A 16114-nucleotide genomic window follows, 5' to 3' on the forward strand; every position below is an offset into this window, starting at 1 on the left:
GTAGAGCGTCGGCCTAGCATGCAGGAATCCTGGGTTTGATTCCCGGCCAGGGCACACAGGAGAAGCGCCCATCTGCTTCTCCACCCCTCCCCCTCTCCTTCCTCTCTGTCTCTCTCTTCCCCTTCTGCAGCCAAGGCTCCATTGGAGCAAAGTTGGCCCGGGCGCTGAGGATGGCTCCATGGCCTCTGCCTCAGGTGCTAGAATGGCCCTGGTTGCAACAGAGCAACGCCCCAAATGGGCAGAGCATCGCCCCCTGGTGGGCGTGCCGGGTGGATCCCAGTCGGGCGCATGCAGGAGTCTGTCTGAATGCCTCCCCATTTCCAACTTCAGAAAAATACAAAAAAAAAAAAAGACAAGGACAGTTTTAGAGACTTGCTGTTTACTGAATTGAGTTGCAGACGCTTTCATTAGTGGGTATTTATTCAGCCTCTACTAAGTACACACTGTGATAGAGGCCTCTGCCCTCCACAAGCTTATAGTTAAATCGAAAGATAAGTTAGAAAAGAGAATTAATAATACTAAAATGAATGGGTTGTGCCTCTCCCAGGGCAGAGGCAGGTCTGACTGGACAGGGTGAAAGATCTAGGACACCCTAAGTTAAGACAAAGGGAAAAGCCGTGCTCTGGAGGCTCTTCTGAAGGGCCCTTGTGAAGTGGATAAGCCTGGAGGCGGGTGGCTATGTGCTGATGAAGCTAACTATTCTGAAGACATAACCCCCAGTGCTAAGCAAAACTGTCCCCAAAGCATTCTGAGGCTCAGCGCTGAGACTAATGCAAGGAGACCATGGGCATCGGCAGGAGAGGTCTCTAAGTCCTGACTGCAGGCTCTGCCTTCCACTCCACAGATGTCACCTCTACGCACAAGCCCCGCCCTTTCCTGGAGACCTTCAAAAGAGTGGGGATCCCCATCATCGCAGCCCTGTTGAGCCTGGCAACCATTGTCATTGTGGCTGTCCTCAGTAAGTGGCAACCCCAACCCCCTTTACCTCCTCATTACTGCCCCACCTTCAGACCCCAGACCCAGTGTGCTGCCCCCACTACCAGAGGCACTGTAGGCGGCGGTGGGGGGTGGAGTGGGGGGGGAGAGCAGCTAGTGCGGCTGTTTCTAAATCTCTCCCACACACAGTAGCTCTTAGTTCCTCAGCCATCTTTAGGTATGGAGCGGGTTTTATTATCTGTATTTTACAGATAAGAAAACTGAGACTCAGGACCAAGTACACCAGCACGATGTGGCGGAACTGGGTCTGGAATCAGGATCTGCCTTTCTCCAAGCAGTTTATTTTTCTGGATAACACAGTCCCTTCTGCCCCCAGGAGGCCTGCCTGATCCTCAGGCCTCTCTGCCTCTCCTTGCCCTCGTCTTCCAGTTAAGGTGATCCTGGACAAATACTACTTCCTCTGTGGCCAGCCCCTCCACTTCATCCCCCGGAGGCAGCTGTGTGACGGCCAGCGGGACTGTGCCGCAGGGGAGGATGAGCAGCACTGCGTCAAGAGCTTCCCTGACGGGCCTCCAGTGGCAGGTGAGTCCAGGGGCTGAGGACCCAGGTGAGCGGGCTCAGCAGAAAGTCAGCTCAGGTTCTAGTGGTCCATCTGCCCCTGTCGGTTTCCACCCTGATCGGAAGGGTCTTGACAACAGAACATCTTGTCTACCTGATCTCAGTACTTAATGTAAATATTTGGTAAATGTGGACCGAAGGAAACAGAAATTTATAACTGAGCTTTCCCTGTTTCTGTTGTGCTTGGGTGAAACTTAGGCAGAGGGGTGGACTAGGGAGTTCCTTCCTTTCCGTTGTTTCAAGATGACTAGAAAAGACAGTAAGGCAACTAATTAGCTATTGTGATAAGGTCCTTCTTGTTATATATGTGTGTGTGTGTGTGTGTGTGTGTGTGTTTATTGTAACATGCTATGTCACAAAACCAAGCGAGGTCCCTCAAAGCAATGAGATGTGTTCAACATAAAAACCCATGCTTTTTCTTGGACTGGGCTAGGCCCACTTGATCCACTTAGTGCTTGGACTCTGAAGAGGAAAGAGCCAGGACATGGACGATGGTGCTTTGAGGAGCAGGGCTGAATGACTTCGTGTGTGTGTGTGTGTGTGTGTCTACACACACACACACACACACATATATATACTTTTTAATGTATATATGCACATATATGTATATGTGTGTATATATACAGTTGTTTTTTTAAATCAGAAGTCAAACACCTATGGGCACCTGCCACCCTACTGCCAATAGTACTTCTCAATCAGCCTCCCCTTCTAACCTCACCTGGAGAAGGAGCTAGGTGTCCTGCTGAGAAGTCTCCCCAGGCTGTGCAAGCTGTGTGAACCATAGGTAAAGGGCCATGTAATAATATCACCAAAACTGATACCTATGGCAGCAAAAGGAGGAACAAGTAATAATTATGCCAGGGTGACAGGACATTTGGTCACCCTAGCTACTATCAACATAAAGCTCAGTCGAGCAAAGCCCAGTGGAGGAGCTTCCCTTGAGATTGACAAGGTTGGAGGTCTGTGATGCTCTCAGTCATGGGCGGGCATAGCTTGGCTGGTCTCATAATGCATTCTGAGGGCAGCTGGCCAGACGGGCCCTGCAGCTGACCCAGCCTCCTCCTCTTCCAGTCCGCCTCTCCAGCGACCGATCCACCCTTCAGGTGCTAGACCCGGCCACCAGGAACTGGGCCTCTGCCTGTTTTGACAACTTCACAGAAGCTCTGGCCCAGATAGCCTGTGGGCAGATGGGCTTTGACAGGTACCCAGCCCAAGCCTCAGAGGCTGTCACCTCTCCCCTGTGACGTCTCTTCTTCACTGTAGTCCTTCTTCTTTCCCACTTCTTCCCCCTTTCTTCTTCCTTTTCTCCTTCTTTCCTGAAAACACATGTGTGGGTGTCAGACAGAACCGTTTTGACCCCAGCACTTCTACTTACAAGCAGTCTCCCAAGTTCACTCTCCTACGCCTCGGTTTGCTGGAGCGCTAACTGGGGAGAGTGATGACAGCGTCATAGGACAGGTATGAGGTGTCGGTGGGAGAACATGTGTCCCCCACCCCACACACAGAGTGCCAGCTCCTTGGCAACCTCTCCTTTCTTTTACTTCCCACTCTTCACTCCTCGTCCTATAAGATGCATCTCCGTCTCAGAAGACAGAAGTCATACTGATTAAAATTTGGTTTAAACAAACCTGATTTCTTTGGAGTTCCATCAGCAATCCCAACTTTCTCAGCAAATTTAAAAGCAGTTCCAAATCTTCAGTGATGAAGAAGTATATAATTATAATGAGGTGTATATAATTATAATATAGTGTATATATTTATATTCATTTGATCTTGGCAAAAACCAAGAAAGTAGTTATTATTATATCTGTTTTAGAAATAAATTTGGATAAAGGAAGTAACTTTCTTGAATGGTAGCTGGGAGGGAGAGAACTGGAATCTGTAACCAAATCCCCTAATTTCTGGGCATCAGGAGTTCTGGGAGCATTTCTGAGTCTAGGTTGGGTCATTTTCTCTTTCCTGAGGTTCCATATATAAAGGGGGGGGGGCAGCTGATCGCTCAGAGAGCCTGACTAGAGAAGATGTATTCAGTTGTAGAGTGGGATAACCTCCCCCTGGCAGGCCCCAAACTTCATGATTCTAAGAAACAGTACCCAGAGACTGGACAGAAATGATAAGTGCTAGGCCAGGGGTTGGGAATCTTTTTGGATGAGAGAGCCATAAATGCCATATATTTTAAAATGTAATTTCATGAGAGCCATACAATTACCCGTGTACGTTACACATTATCCAATAAAAATTTGGTGTTGTCCCGGAGGACAGCTGTGATTGGCTCCAGCCACCCACAACCATGAACATGAGCAGTAGGAAATGAATGGATTGTAATACATGAGAATGTTTTATATTTTTAATGTTATTATTTTTTTATTAAAGAGATGTCTGTGAGCCAGATGCAGCCATCAAAAGAGCCACATCTGGCTCGTGAGCCATAGGTTCCTGATCCCCTGTGCTGGGCAGACACCATCAATCAATCACAGAACTCTCTCGCATCGATCCCTAAAGCAGCCTCAAGGTTCTTTTTCAGTAAATGTTCCAGGCAGCCATTACTAATAATCCATCAGACCTGCTTGTCCCCTGCTCTCTGGTTGTCAGGCTCCTGCTGCTCTCTCCCCTCAACAGGGTACAACGCCCAGCACCCTCTGAACGGGACATCTTACTACCTTCATTTCTGAGGGCCACTGGGAAGGCTCACCCTGCTCCGCTCTCCTCAGTGACCACCCCTCCTCCCTGCTGCAGTCCCGCCCACTGCAGAGTCAGCTAGCTGCACCCAGCACAGCAGGCTGTGGCTTGATTATGAAAACAGGGTATTCCCAAGGGCTCTTAGGTAGAGGTTCTTGGAAATGCTGTCCTCCTGGAGCTTCAAACCACCTGGCTCTTGATCTCTATAAAATCAATGCTGGTCAGAATTATTCCTCAGGATGTAATCAGTAAATGGAGGCTAAATTTTCCGGGACTGTCCATTTCTACCATTGTCCCTCTTTCTGGGTCTCAGATTTCTCTACTTTTCTTCTTCCGCCTGAATAGGTGGTCCTTCTTGTCCCAACACCACAAAAGCCTAGATGGTTAGAAGTGACAGGGACTCTAGAGATCATCTGGCCCACCCAACATTTGCCAGAGGGGAAAGTGAGGTGTAGAGAGATAGAATGCGACCTGCCAACATTATACATCAAGCTAGTGTCAGAGCCAGGACAAGCACCTTGGTCTTAAGGGCTCTTAACACAAAACCAAACACTGCTAGACTCCAGTCCTCCCAGATGTAACATCTGAATGCACCAACTTGGGCCAGATCCCTGGTTGGAAATGTGAAACTGTGCCAGCCAGTCAGCCAGCGCTGTGGGGTGGTCTGAGCCCTGCATGTAGACCTGGCACTAACATGACTGGGGATGGAGAGGGATGAAACAGATGAGAAAGAGTAAAGGAACAATTGGAAAGATAGGATTAATCAGGGAAGTCTTCCTGGAAAGACGAAGACATAAACCTAAGATTTGAAAGAAGTCAAACATGAATTAGCGGAAGTAAGGTGGTCTAAGTAAGAGAAATGTTTGTCTGGACTCACTTCTTATCTCCAAGGAAACTATAAAAGTACCTCCGCCACCAAATTCAGACCAGATGCCTTAGACCAGGGATCGGGAACCTATGGCTTGTGAACCAGATGTGGCTCTTTTGATGGCTGCATCTGGCTCACAGACAAATCTTTAATTAAAAAAAATAATAATAACATTAAAAATATAAAACATTCTCATGTATTACAATTCATTCATTTCCTACCGCTCATGTTCATGGAGGCGGGTGGCTGGAACCAATCACAGCTGTCCTCTGGGACAACACTAAATTTTTATTGGATAATGCTTAACGTACACGGGTTGTCGTATGACTCTCATGGAATTACATTTTAAAATATGTGGCATTCATAGCTCTCTCAGCCAAAAAGTTTCCTGACCCCTGCCTTAGAGAGCCAAATATCCACATTTCAGTCCCCTCCAAGATAGAGGGAGTTGCCTGGGTTTCTCCTAGGTCCCTTTGTCTCTTTGTTCCCCTCACTGTGAAACAGAAGAAACTGCTGGGACATTTGAAACAGGGACAGAGTTGGGAGTGAGGGAAGTGTATCCCTAATATTTCTCCAGTGGGATAGGTTCTGGACTAAAGCTTCCTTGCCCAAGAAAGCAAGGCTATGACAGCATTGTGCCTAGAGCTGAGTCCTGGGATGCCAAGGGAATGTCCCTTCTCATGTAGCAAAGCAGGAACCATCCTCTAACCACGACCACCTCCACTTCCCTGCCATGCCCCAGAGGGCATTCTCGACCACCCTCTTTCTGAGTGTGGGCTATTCCCACCACCTTGTCCTAAATTCCTGCCCTAACTCACGTCTCTCTCTCTCATCCTGACATAAGCAGCAAACCTACCTTCAAAGCTGTGAAGATTGGCCCAGACCAAAATCTAGATGTTGTTGAAATCACAGCAAACAGCCAGGAGCTTCAGGTGCAAAACGCAAGTGGGTAAGTGAGAAGACATCCCCTGGCCTGCACGTGGTGGTGGGGGTGGGGGGGGGCAGCCATCAGCGTTACAGCCAGCCCACCCTGCATAGACGCAGCAAGGGGAGAGTGAGCCAGGCAACAAGAAGGGCTCCTGGCCAAGCAGACTGTGAGATACCAAGTGCTGGACAACCAATTTCTGAGAGATTTTCTGTGTTGACGTTTTTTAATACAATGGACAGCTAGTGTGACAAAATGTGCTGTTCCTATTGTCGAATGGTAAAACCATTTCTCTTTCTACTGCCTTCTGTTCCTTGTTAAGCCCAACCGGCAATACTCCAAAGACCACTTTGTCCTTCCGTACCACTCACCCATGCCAGAGCAAGGCCTCCCCATACTCCCAACTTGCCAAAACAGAGCCTGTGTGGCCTTTGTCATGGCCTATTCTCATGTGTCACTACCCTGAACTAGAGCATGTCATCTAAATGAAAACTGTCACCTGCAGCAGAGTGGCTCAAAGAGGGTGCTGGCTTCTTAGCAGTCAGGGATGTTGCTGAGTACTGACTGTTTATCAGGGTGAATCCTGAAGAGGACAGGCATAGGGGCAGAAGGATCTTACCTGGAATTCCACTGAAGTCCCATTCCTCTTCTGTTTGGCAAACCTGCAGAGCAGCAGACACCTCCCAGCCTCTGCCTCCTCCATCTCTGGCTGCCAGGAGCCCAGCGCATTGTAGATGTTTGCCACAGGGGCGCTAGTCCAATCAAATTAAACCAAACTGAACTGAGTGGAGATGCAGTTTCTATACAGCCCCCCTATGCAGAGTCCATATTTCCCAGGTTGGGAGGGTACTTGGATCAATACTACCAGGAGACCTGAGTTCCTGCCTCCTAGCCAGCGGGGAGCCAGAAAACACAGGCCTTTGTTTCTCCCTTCCAGGCCCTGTCTCTCAGGCTCCCTGGTGTCCCTGCACTGCCTTGGTGAGTACAGCCCATTTCTGAGGGTTTGGGTCCTGGACCAGCAATGAGAATGCAGAAAGCCCCTCACCCTCACTCCTAAATCCCTCGAACTCTAAGTTTCACTCTGTTTTTGTCCTAGCCTTAATTCTGTGAGCCTTGGGCTTGTAGGTCAATGTTTCTTCAAGTGATTGACATTAAGAACTTCCTCCTACCATTCACACACAGCCCGACAACCTGAGTGGGGACCTGGGAGAAACAGTAGGAAAACTGGAGAGAGCTGGACTGGGCCTCTATCCCTCTCACTCTTGGTCAGGGCCCACAGAACTTTCTCACAGTCAGTTCAGTTATTCAGATTGGGTTAGCCAAACTCTGTTTAGCAGAGTCACTGAACAGTGAGAATGTGTCCAGCACTGTCAGGTGCTGGTTGGAAGGAGAAAAGTGAAGGAATTGGCCACTCCCCTCAGGACTATATAAGTGAGCGGAGAGAGGTGCAAGGCCACGTGTGGGAAATGCTGAACTGAGTGGTTGCATGTCACAGTTGACGTGCTTCAGAGAGGGTTGCACGGAGGATTGGGAGACCTGAGCACCAGCCCTGGCTTCAGTGTGGCCTCAAGTAATTCACCTGACCTCTGTGAGGTTTCTCTCCCAAGAAGTCCTGTAGTCCAACCGTCCAAGAGGATCCCAGGAGACCCCCTAACCCTAACAGAAGAATTTAGAAGAGAAAAGAAGCATTGTGGACCAGCTCACCCTACCAGCCTCATGGGAAAAGAACTGAGCAGAGACCAGAAGAATGGCCAGAAACTGGACAGCTGGGGGCTGGTGAGAGGGAGAAAGTCATCATCACTGCCCTTGAAGTTGAACAGTACATACGATTCCCTATTGGACACTAAAACTTTCCGTCACTATCATGTGATCTCCCACAATACCTACAATACTACAGTACATGTGTGGGGCTGACACCTGGTGACTAGGGAATGAATGAATGGTCACATCATCACATGTGCTGAGCTGAATAGCACTGAAGCTTAAGTCACAGACACAACCTTCAGGAGCCTTAGGTCTCACTGAAAAGACAAGTTCAAAGCATGACAACAATGAAAGGCTGGCGAACACCCAGGACAGGCGATGGACATTCCAAGAAAGAAAACTCCCCAGGGAATGGGTGGCCAAGAGGTGGTACCCAGGCTAAACACTGAAGGATGAACTGCAGGCTCCAGGAGGGGAGGGACCATGTCTGCCTTTCTGTCTTGTCCATCAGTCTCTTCATAGCATCCCTGAGATACAGTAGGCATTCAGTACAAATTTGCTGAATGAATCAGTGATTTAGATAAACAAGAGAGGAAGTAGTATCTCACAGACAGGGGCTTCCTTGAACAAAAAACAGAATGACTTCTTAGGGAGCTCCAAGCAGATTGATTTGCTAAATGGAAACTTCATATAAGGACAGCAGGACGTGCCCGGAGAAGTTTAAACTCTGCCCTATAAACAAAGAGGGATGCTAAGGGGCTTGGGAGGAGTGCTAGAGGTGACATGTGGAAAGCACTGTTTGGAATTCAGTGGTGTTTGAAAAGTCCCCGTCTACCATAGGCCCAAAAAGAGTGGTAGCCCTTCCCCTTCAGAAGCTCTGTGGCCGTGACCACCAGAAAGATCGAAGAAGCTCAGAACAGAGCGAGGAGGTGGAAATGGCAGTTGTTATAAGACTTCAAGGGTCAGATGTGAAAGCCAGGGCAGATATGGAATGTGAAGGAGAGAACAGAATGTCAGCTTGGGAGACTCATTCAGCAGGGGGAAGGAACTTGGAGGAAGGTGAATTTAGGATGGGGAGAACCAGTTTTTGAAACTTTCTTTGCATCTTCAGCTCCCAGAGTAGGCTGTGGGCTTCTGTTTCCGGTTCCTCAGTGGGAGGGGCTTGGGGACACGCCACCTGGACAGAACTTTCCTAATTTCATATCACCATTTAGATTGAAGGTCATGGATTCCCAGCACAATGGATACACCCACGTTCATATGTTTATACTATAAACTCCTAAGCACATCCAGAGCTGGAAAAAAGAGGGAGAGTAGGGGAAAGCCTGTGGTCTAGGACACTCATATCTCTTCATGAGTCATTCCAAATTGGCCAGTCCCCTTCAGCACCAGCCCCCTCCGTCCCAATGACAGATTCTGGATAGACTTTGGGCACTAAGGAGAGCAGCCTCATCTCCCAAGAGCCTGACTCTTGCTTTCTCCCCTCCTTTCTACGGAGCCCAGCCTGTGGGGAGAGCCTAAGGGCTCCTCGGGTGGTGGGCGGAGAGATCGCCTCTGTGGATTCCTGGCCTTGGCAGGTCAGCATCCAGTACAACAAGCAACATATCTGCGGAGGGAGTATCGTGAACACCCACTGGATCCTGACCGCGGCCCACTGCTTCAGGTAAGGCCCATGCTGCAGAGCACCTTGTGGGAGTCACAGCCATAGGGGGCCTGAGTGTCTGGGGCCCTATCTCCTGACCTGTGTTCTCAGACCCTCATTTCTTTTTATCCTTAAAGACTATGCCCTAGGGCAAAGGTCCCCAAACTTTTTACACAGGGGGCCAGTTCACTGTCCCTCAGACCGTTGGAGGGCCGCCACATACAGTGCTTCTCTCACTGACCACCAATGAAAGAGGTGCCCCTTCTGGGAGTGCAGCGGGGGGCCGGATAAATGGCCTCAGGGGGCCACATGTGGCCCGCGGGCTGTAGTTTGGGGACGCCTGCCCTAGGGTACGGCCACCCCAATGAGCAGAGGGCAGTAGTCACCACGTTTGATCTCCTCCAGGTTAAAAGCCATCAGAAACCCAGTGTTCTCAATCCATCCCAGATTACTCACTCCACAGGAGCTCTGCCCTGCCTGGAGTCCGAGGATGCTCTCCCTCTGCTAGTCCTCTAGGAAGTGGTTCTCGGGTCTAGAGTAACTGCCATTCTCTTACTATATCCAGAAACTTCAAAACAAAAAAAGTATAAATTTCCTTACAAGCCAGCAGAGACAGACCTGCCCACTCTTCCAGAGAAGGGCCTCCAGGCCTTCTTTACTTTCGTTTATTCTTTCATTCAACCTCTGGTGAGTTCCTACTAGGTACCAAGCATTATATTGTGTGTCCATGTGCATTAGGCTCCATTACTTAGAGGAACTGACAATCTAGGCCAGTGATTCTTAATCCTTTTTTGAGATTCTGACAAAAGCTATAAATCTTTCCTGGCCTACCATCCTTAAGCTGTGTCTGGGGTCAGGGGGAAGAAAAACGAGTACATAACATAACTGACCACAATGCAAGTGTCACACAAGTAACCACGATAATAAAAGCATTGGAGGAGACAGTGCCAGGGCCCTGGAGTGCAGGCCTTGTGAAGAGCCTCTTCCCCTGCATTTCAGTTAGAAGTTTTCTTGGGCAGGTTTTACTGGGGAAAAGGGATCAAATCCCCTTCTAGAATTTGGGCTATGGTAAGTGATTCTTCGGACTATCCCTTCTCCATCACCCTTGCCTTCACCATCATTACCTCCTAAAGCAGGGACATGCAGCACCCCAATCCCCAGAGCCTTGGGGACCCAGCTTTAGGCAAAGCCTCCTCATGCTTGGCTCAGGTCAAAATCCCACTGTCTCTGCCCCCAGGAAGCATCTCGATGTGCCCAACTGGAAGGTGAGGGTCGGCTCAGACAAATTAGGCAACTTCCCATCCCTGCCTGTGGCCAAAATCTTTGTCACTGAGTTCAACGCCACGTACCCCAAAGAGAAGGACATTGCTCTTGTGAAGCTGCAGCACCCACTCACGTTCTCAGGTGAGATGTGGCACCTGGGAACAGAGCCCCTTATGTTGGGTCATACCCACTCTTCTACTAGCTCACTAAGTGGCCTTGGGCTCATCACTTCTCCCAAGAACTCATTTGCCCATTTGTTTCCAGCAAACATATCAGCCTAACATCACTGATGCCATGAGGTCTCCTTAAGCTGCCAGCTGACATCCCACCCCATCCCTTGCCAGAGCTTTGAGATCTGTTTTCTCTATGCAGAGTACCTTAAGTGAGCATCATAGATTCACCCAGTCTAGGAGTTGTGAGACAATGTGGTCCATCCTCCAACCCTAACCATGCCAAGAGCCTGCACAGTATCCCTGCCAAGGGGTCATTGTACCATTTGCTCTCCTCCAGGGCCAGGGAGCTCATCACTGTATAGCAGCCCATCGGATTTTGGAACACCTCTGTTAGATGACTCATGCTTATACTGGATGGTATTAAGATCAGCATTTCCAATTATTGGTTCCACAGACACTAGTTTCTTGGGGAAAAGAAGTTCTATTCTCAAATAAGTTTGGGAAACATTTTTAAACTATAGTGCTCTTCTTTGAGCACAATTGGATATTAAAGATATGAAAGTTATTTTTAATTTTTTTTTTTTTTGTATTTTTCTGAAGTTGGAAACAGGGAGGCAGTCAGACAGACTCCCACATGCGCCCGACCAGGATCCACTGGCATGCCCACCAGGGGGCGATGCTCTGCCCATCTGGGGCTTCTCTCTGTTGCAACCAGAGCCATTCTGGTGCCTGAGGCAGAGGCCACAGAGCCATCCTTAGCACCTGGGCTAACTTTGCTCCAATGGAGTCTTGGCTGCAGGAGGGGAAGAGAGAGACAGAGCGGAAGGAGAGGGGGAGGGGTGGAGAAGCAGATGGGCGCTTCTCCTGTGTGCCTTGGCCAGGAATCGAACCCAGGACTCCTGCACACCAGGCTGATGCTCTACCACTGAGCCAACCTGCCAGGACTATTTTTAATTTTTTAAAATAATTTTTATTGTGTTTAACCCACATTGTCTGAACTTACTTGACCATAGAACCCTTTCCTCTTGCCACTTCTATTAGCATCCTATGGAATGTGTTCTAGAAGGCTTAACCACAGGCTCTCCTGAACATTAGGTCCCCTCTCCCTCTCTGCCCCTGGCAGGCACAGTCAGGCCCATCTGCCTGCCCTTTTCTGATGAGGAGCTCACTCCAGCCACACCCCTATGGGTCATCGGATGGGGCTTTACAGAGCAGGGCGGAGGTAAGTTCTGGGCTCGGGAACACAGAGCAGAGGCAGCAGCTTTCGAGGTAATGGGAAGGAGGACTATCCTTCAAAAAAGCCCATTCTGCAGGTCCAAGCATGTAGTAACCCAGAAAAATTATCCTGGGCTGAGGGTAGAAGGCAAGGACAGGATGTGAGCATGTTTTCAACCTCCCAGGGAAGATGTCTGACATACTACTGCAGGCCTCAGTCCAGGTCATTGAGAGAACTCGATGCAATGCAGAGGATGCATACCAAGGGGAAGTCACCAAAGAGATGCTGTGTGCAGGCATCCTGGAGGGCGGCGTGGACACCTGCCAGGTGAGGCCTCCGAGGACTAAGGGGGAATTCTATGGATCGTGATATAGGTCCTAGAGAAACAAGAAAGTTCAAAAGCTGAATGTCCCACCTGACGTCTTGCGTATGGCAGGCACTCAATGTGTGATGAAAGGAGAAGGTAGAAAAAGAGGGAAAGAAGAGTTATAGTCAGCTAAAGATAGAGGGCTGGATGGATAGATGGATGGAGACAAGCAGAAAGATTTTAAATGTGTATGTATTTCACATACGAAGATGATGTTGCCCTCCTCACCCAGCCTTACTTCCCATCATCTACAGGGGTATGAGTCCCTTGAGGGCAATAATTCCAGGCCAGTTTTCTCTATAACTGTCCTCAAGCCACTGAACTTCACTAGAGAAAACACATGTCATGCTGGATGAGTCCTGATGTGAGGTCCTCTCACCCTGCCCCCCCAACCACCCGCTGGACACACTGCCCTTTCTCCACCCCCAGAGTACCCTCCCAGACAATCTCATTGAAACCCTTAATTCTACCCCACCTCTGTTTTCAGTCACTCAGTTCTTTCACTCAGAGGCACCTCTTAGCCATCTTTTGAATGCCAGGTCAGTCAGTGCTGGGCTTTGGGGACAGTGTCTACACTCAGGGAATGCACACTACAGGACAGTGAGTGCATACACAGCTGTTTGGCCACAATATATTAGGTTTTGAGGGAAGAAGCCTCAAGGGTTATAGGAACTAGGAAAGCAGACATCCAAATAAGTGCACCTTTTGCTATCTGGTTTTTTGTTTTGTTTTGTTTTGTTTTTGGTCTGTCTTGTGGTGTTTTTTGTTTGTTTGTTTGTTTGTTTTTGTGACAGAAAGAGACGGATAAAGACAGACCGGAAGGGAGAGAGATGAGAAGCATCAATTCTTTGTTGCAGCACCTTAGTTTCTCATTGATTGCTTTCTCATATGTGCCTTGACCGGGGGGCTACAGCAGACCGAGTAACCCCTTGTTCAAGCCAGTAACCTTGGGCCCAAGCTGGTGAGCCTTGCCCAAACCAGATGAGCCTGCACTCAAGCTGGCGACCTCGGGGTTTTGAACCTGGGTCCTCTGTGTCCCAGTTTGACGCTCTATCCACTGCACCACTGTCTGGTCAGGCTTTTTGTCTGTCTTGTTGTGTGCTTGTTTATCCCCCTACCACCACCTGCTCCGTTTGATTCTATGCTTCCTGAAGGCAAGGATCCTTATTCTTTTCATTGATGGAATTCCAACTGTTAGAACACGGCCTGGGCTGAAATAGATGCTCCATTGGTGGTTAAATACACTTGGGTACTATATTAAACAGAGATAACCAGGCTTCCTTGCTGTAGGACCCCTTAGAGCCTTCAATCTGCCGGTATGGGTTGTGGGTCTCCGAGAAAGGGGGCTACAGGCACACCCATAATTTACTTGACCTCTAAAGAACACTTTAGCCCAAAAGAGAAGGACATTCTAGGCCACAGGAACAGTGTGAGCAGAGGAAGTGAGGCAGACCAGCAGAGAACGCTGAGGAGTGCAGAACAACAGGTGGACCAGTAAAAGGGGAAGAAAGAGAAGCCCACCCCTCTACCCCATTCTGCCTGCCTTACCCAGCAGCCCCTGCTCTGCTTTCTCAAAGGGTGACAGTGGTGGGCCCCTGATGTATCATTCTGGCCAGTGGCAAGTTGTGGGCATCGTGAGCTGGGGCCATGGCTGCGGGGGCCCAAGTACCCCAGGAGTATACACCAAAGTCGCAGCCTATCTCAACTGGATCTACAGTGTCTGGAAGGTGAGCAAGCTTGCCCTGTCTATTGGGCCCTCTTTTCCTTCCTCTATCCTTAGGATACCAAACCATCCTTAGGTTTAATTTAAATGTCTCTGAGACAACCTTTTATATCCCAAATAATTTTCCCTACCAGTAAGTCACAGCCTAGAATTCATCATTAAGAGCTGAAATCCCTTAGATCAGAGGCTCCCTTAAATGCATAATGGGACACACCCAGCTTTATCACTGTCTATTTTCTAGCAGAATGAGACTGATACTTTCCAGAGAACAGATTCTGATGAGAAGGAAGGTGAAAAGGCTTATGAGACATCCCCAGAGGGTAGAGAGAGAAGCAAAGAGCCTCAGACAAGGAAGATTAATTGTGCACATGTCACTACTTTGTTCAGCTGACTCTCTCTTTGTTGGTCTCTTATTTTAGTCTGAGCCATGAAGTCACTGCCCCTCTGCAGTGTCAGAAACTGCTTCCCTCCTTCCTGCCCACTTGGGGATCCTCCAGAAGCCAGACACAGAGCAAGAGTTCTTGGGCACACCTCTCTGTCTACAGCCTCAGCATTTTTTGGTGCAACAAAGGGTCTCCATTCTTGTAAGAGACCCATAGCCCAGATGCATCCAAGAGGAAGGCAGCAGACCCAGCTAAGTGTCCCCCCGGTGCTCCCAACATCCCAAGGAGAAAGACACAGCCCAGGAAACAGGCCAGTCTCTGGGCCAAAGTCTCAGAAGGCATTGCTAAGCCCAGAAGGAACATTTCCACCTCACTGAAGAGAAGTAGGCTCTCTGGTGAGAGCCCAGATAAACAAGAGCTGGAATGGAGGGAGAAAAGGGTGTGATCCAGCCCCCTCCTTCTGAACCCATCTCCAAGTCTACCAGGGCAAGGAACCAGCTGAAATGTAAAACGCACTGTCCTGCTGCTGGCCCAACTACTGTATTTACTGGTGTTGTTATTGTTACCAATATGGCCGCATTCATTAAACAGGTATATGAAGTCTTTGATATAGTCTGACTAGGCTGCTTAATAAGAACTGGGCTATGACTGTTGAACCACAATTTTATTCCCCCTGGGTAGGGACAGGTCTTGGGAAGACAATTAATTCCCAGAGTAGAGAGTTGGGGGAAAGGGAGACATAGAGACCAGAGTCGCTGAGTAGGAGCAATAATGAGCTTCAGACCAGGGAAGCCAGGTGGACAAGTCTCCTACCCACACAGGCCATCTTCCTCTGCCCTCCTCCCCTCCCCCTCCCTGTGATATCAGCCATGGGCTCGAGAGAATCCATGGCTTGGGAGGGAGATGACTTAGGCATTCAAGGATGATGTTGAATCATGGCTCCCCAAGTGCCTGGAAAGAGATAGTGCACCTCAGAGTCCTAACTTCTGCCTAGACAACCCTGGGTGTGGTTTTATAATTCTTTTTTTTTTAATCATTTATCACCTGCCAAGTATGGGGTGGTCTCTAAGCTGGGTTCTGGGAATATAAGTTTCTGCAATCACAGAAGTAAGTCCCAGTAGACTTCTCTGGCTCAAGTATGGAAGTCCCAGTATTCTGAGGACGCTCTTGCTTTATTTTACTCAAATCCTAGATAAAATACACTTGTTAATGTCTTATTAGGTTCTTAGGACATAACATAAATCCTCAAAAATAAATAAATAATAAATCTATCAAAGTCATGAGCTAAAACTAAGTTGGAGATCTGGAAGCAACGGCTAATTAAAATTTTGGGTTGCCCTGGGGACAAGGAACAGAACTAAACCCAGACCCACGGTGGCGTGGGGAGCTGAACCAAGGACTCCCACAGGAAGCAGGGACAGCTGAAGGAGGCAAATCTAATGGAGAAGGAAAACATCCCAAGTTTAGAGTCTTGGGCTTCCCAAAGATCCTCCAAATGTAAGTTCACAATCAAAGGTCAGTCAAGTTTCTTAAAGAGGAAAAAACCACCATGAACAAGAATCACCAAAATCAGCAAATTTAGAATCCTGAGGACTTTAGATGTTAAAATTATCAAGT

General features: G+C 48.7%; 1 protein-coding gene across 2 annotated transcripts in view; it reads left to right on the forward strand.

Annotated features, from left to right (window-relative positions):
• Positions 1 to 15105, forward strand: part of TMPRSS4 (transmembrane serine protease 4) — a 32715-nt gene extending 17610 nt beyond the window's left edge. Inside the window, exons 3-13 of one of the 2 annotated variants that reach the window (XM_066245788.1) lie at positions 845 to 958; positions 1366 to 1518; positions 2626 to 2755; positions 5946 to 6050; positions 6964 to 7004; positions 9234 to 9393; positions 10610 to 10776; positions 11932 to 12030; positions 12209 to 12351; positions 13969 to 14118; positions 14534 to 15105. In XM_066245788.1, the coding sequence (XP_066101885.1) occupies positions 845 to 958; positions 1366 to 1518; positions 2626 to 2755; positions 5946 to 6050; positions 6964 to 7004; positions 9234 to 9393; positions 10610 to 10776; positions 11932 to 12030; positions 12209 to 12351; positions 13969 to 14118; positions 14534 to 14545 (1274 nt within the window). In that variant the 3' untranslated portion in view covers positions 14546 to 15105. The remainder of the gene's footprint in view (positions 1 to 844; positions 959 to 1365; positions 1519 to 2625; positions 2756 to 5945; positions 6051 to 6963; positions 7005 to 9233; positions 9394 to 10609; positions 10777 to 11931; positions 12031 to 12208; positions 12352 to 13968; positions 14119 to 14533) is intronic. The other variant, XM_066245799.1, reaches the window with a different exon arrangement.
• The last annotated feature ends 1009 nt before the right edge of the window (positions 15106 to 16114 follow it).

The sequence above is a fragment of the Saccopteryx bilineata genome, chromosome 1 (assembly GCF_036850765.1).
Source record: "Saccopteryx bilineata isolate mSacBil1 chromosome 1, mSacBil1_pri_phased_curated, whole genome shotgun sequence".
NCBI lineage: Eukaryota > Metazoa > Chordata > Mammalia > Chiroptera > Emballonuridae > Saccopteryx > Saccopteryx bilineata.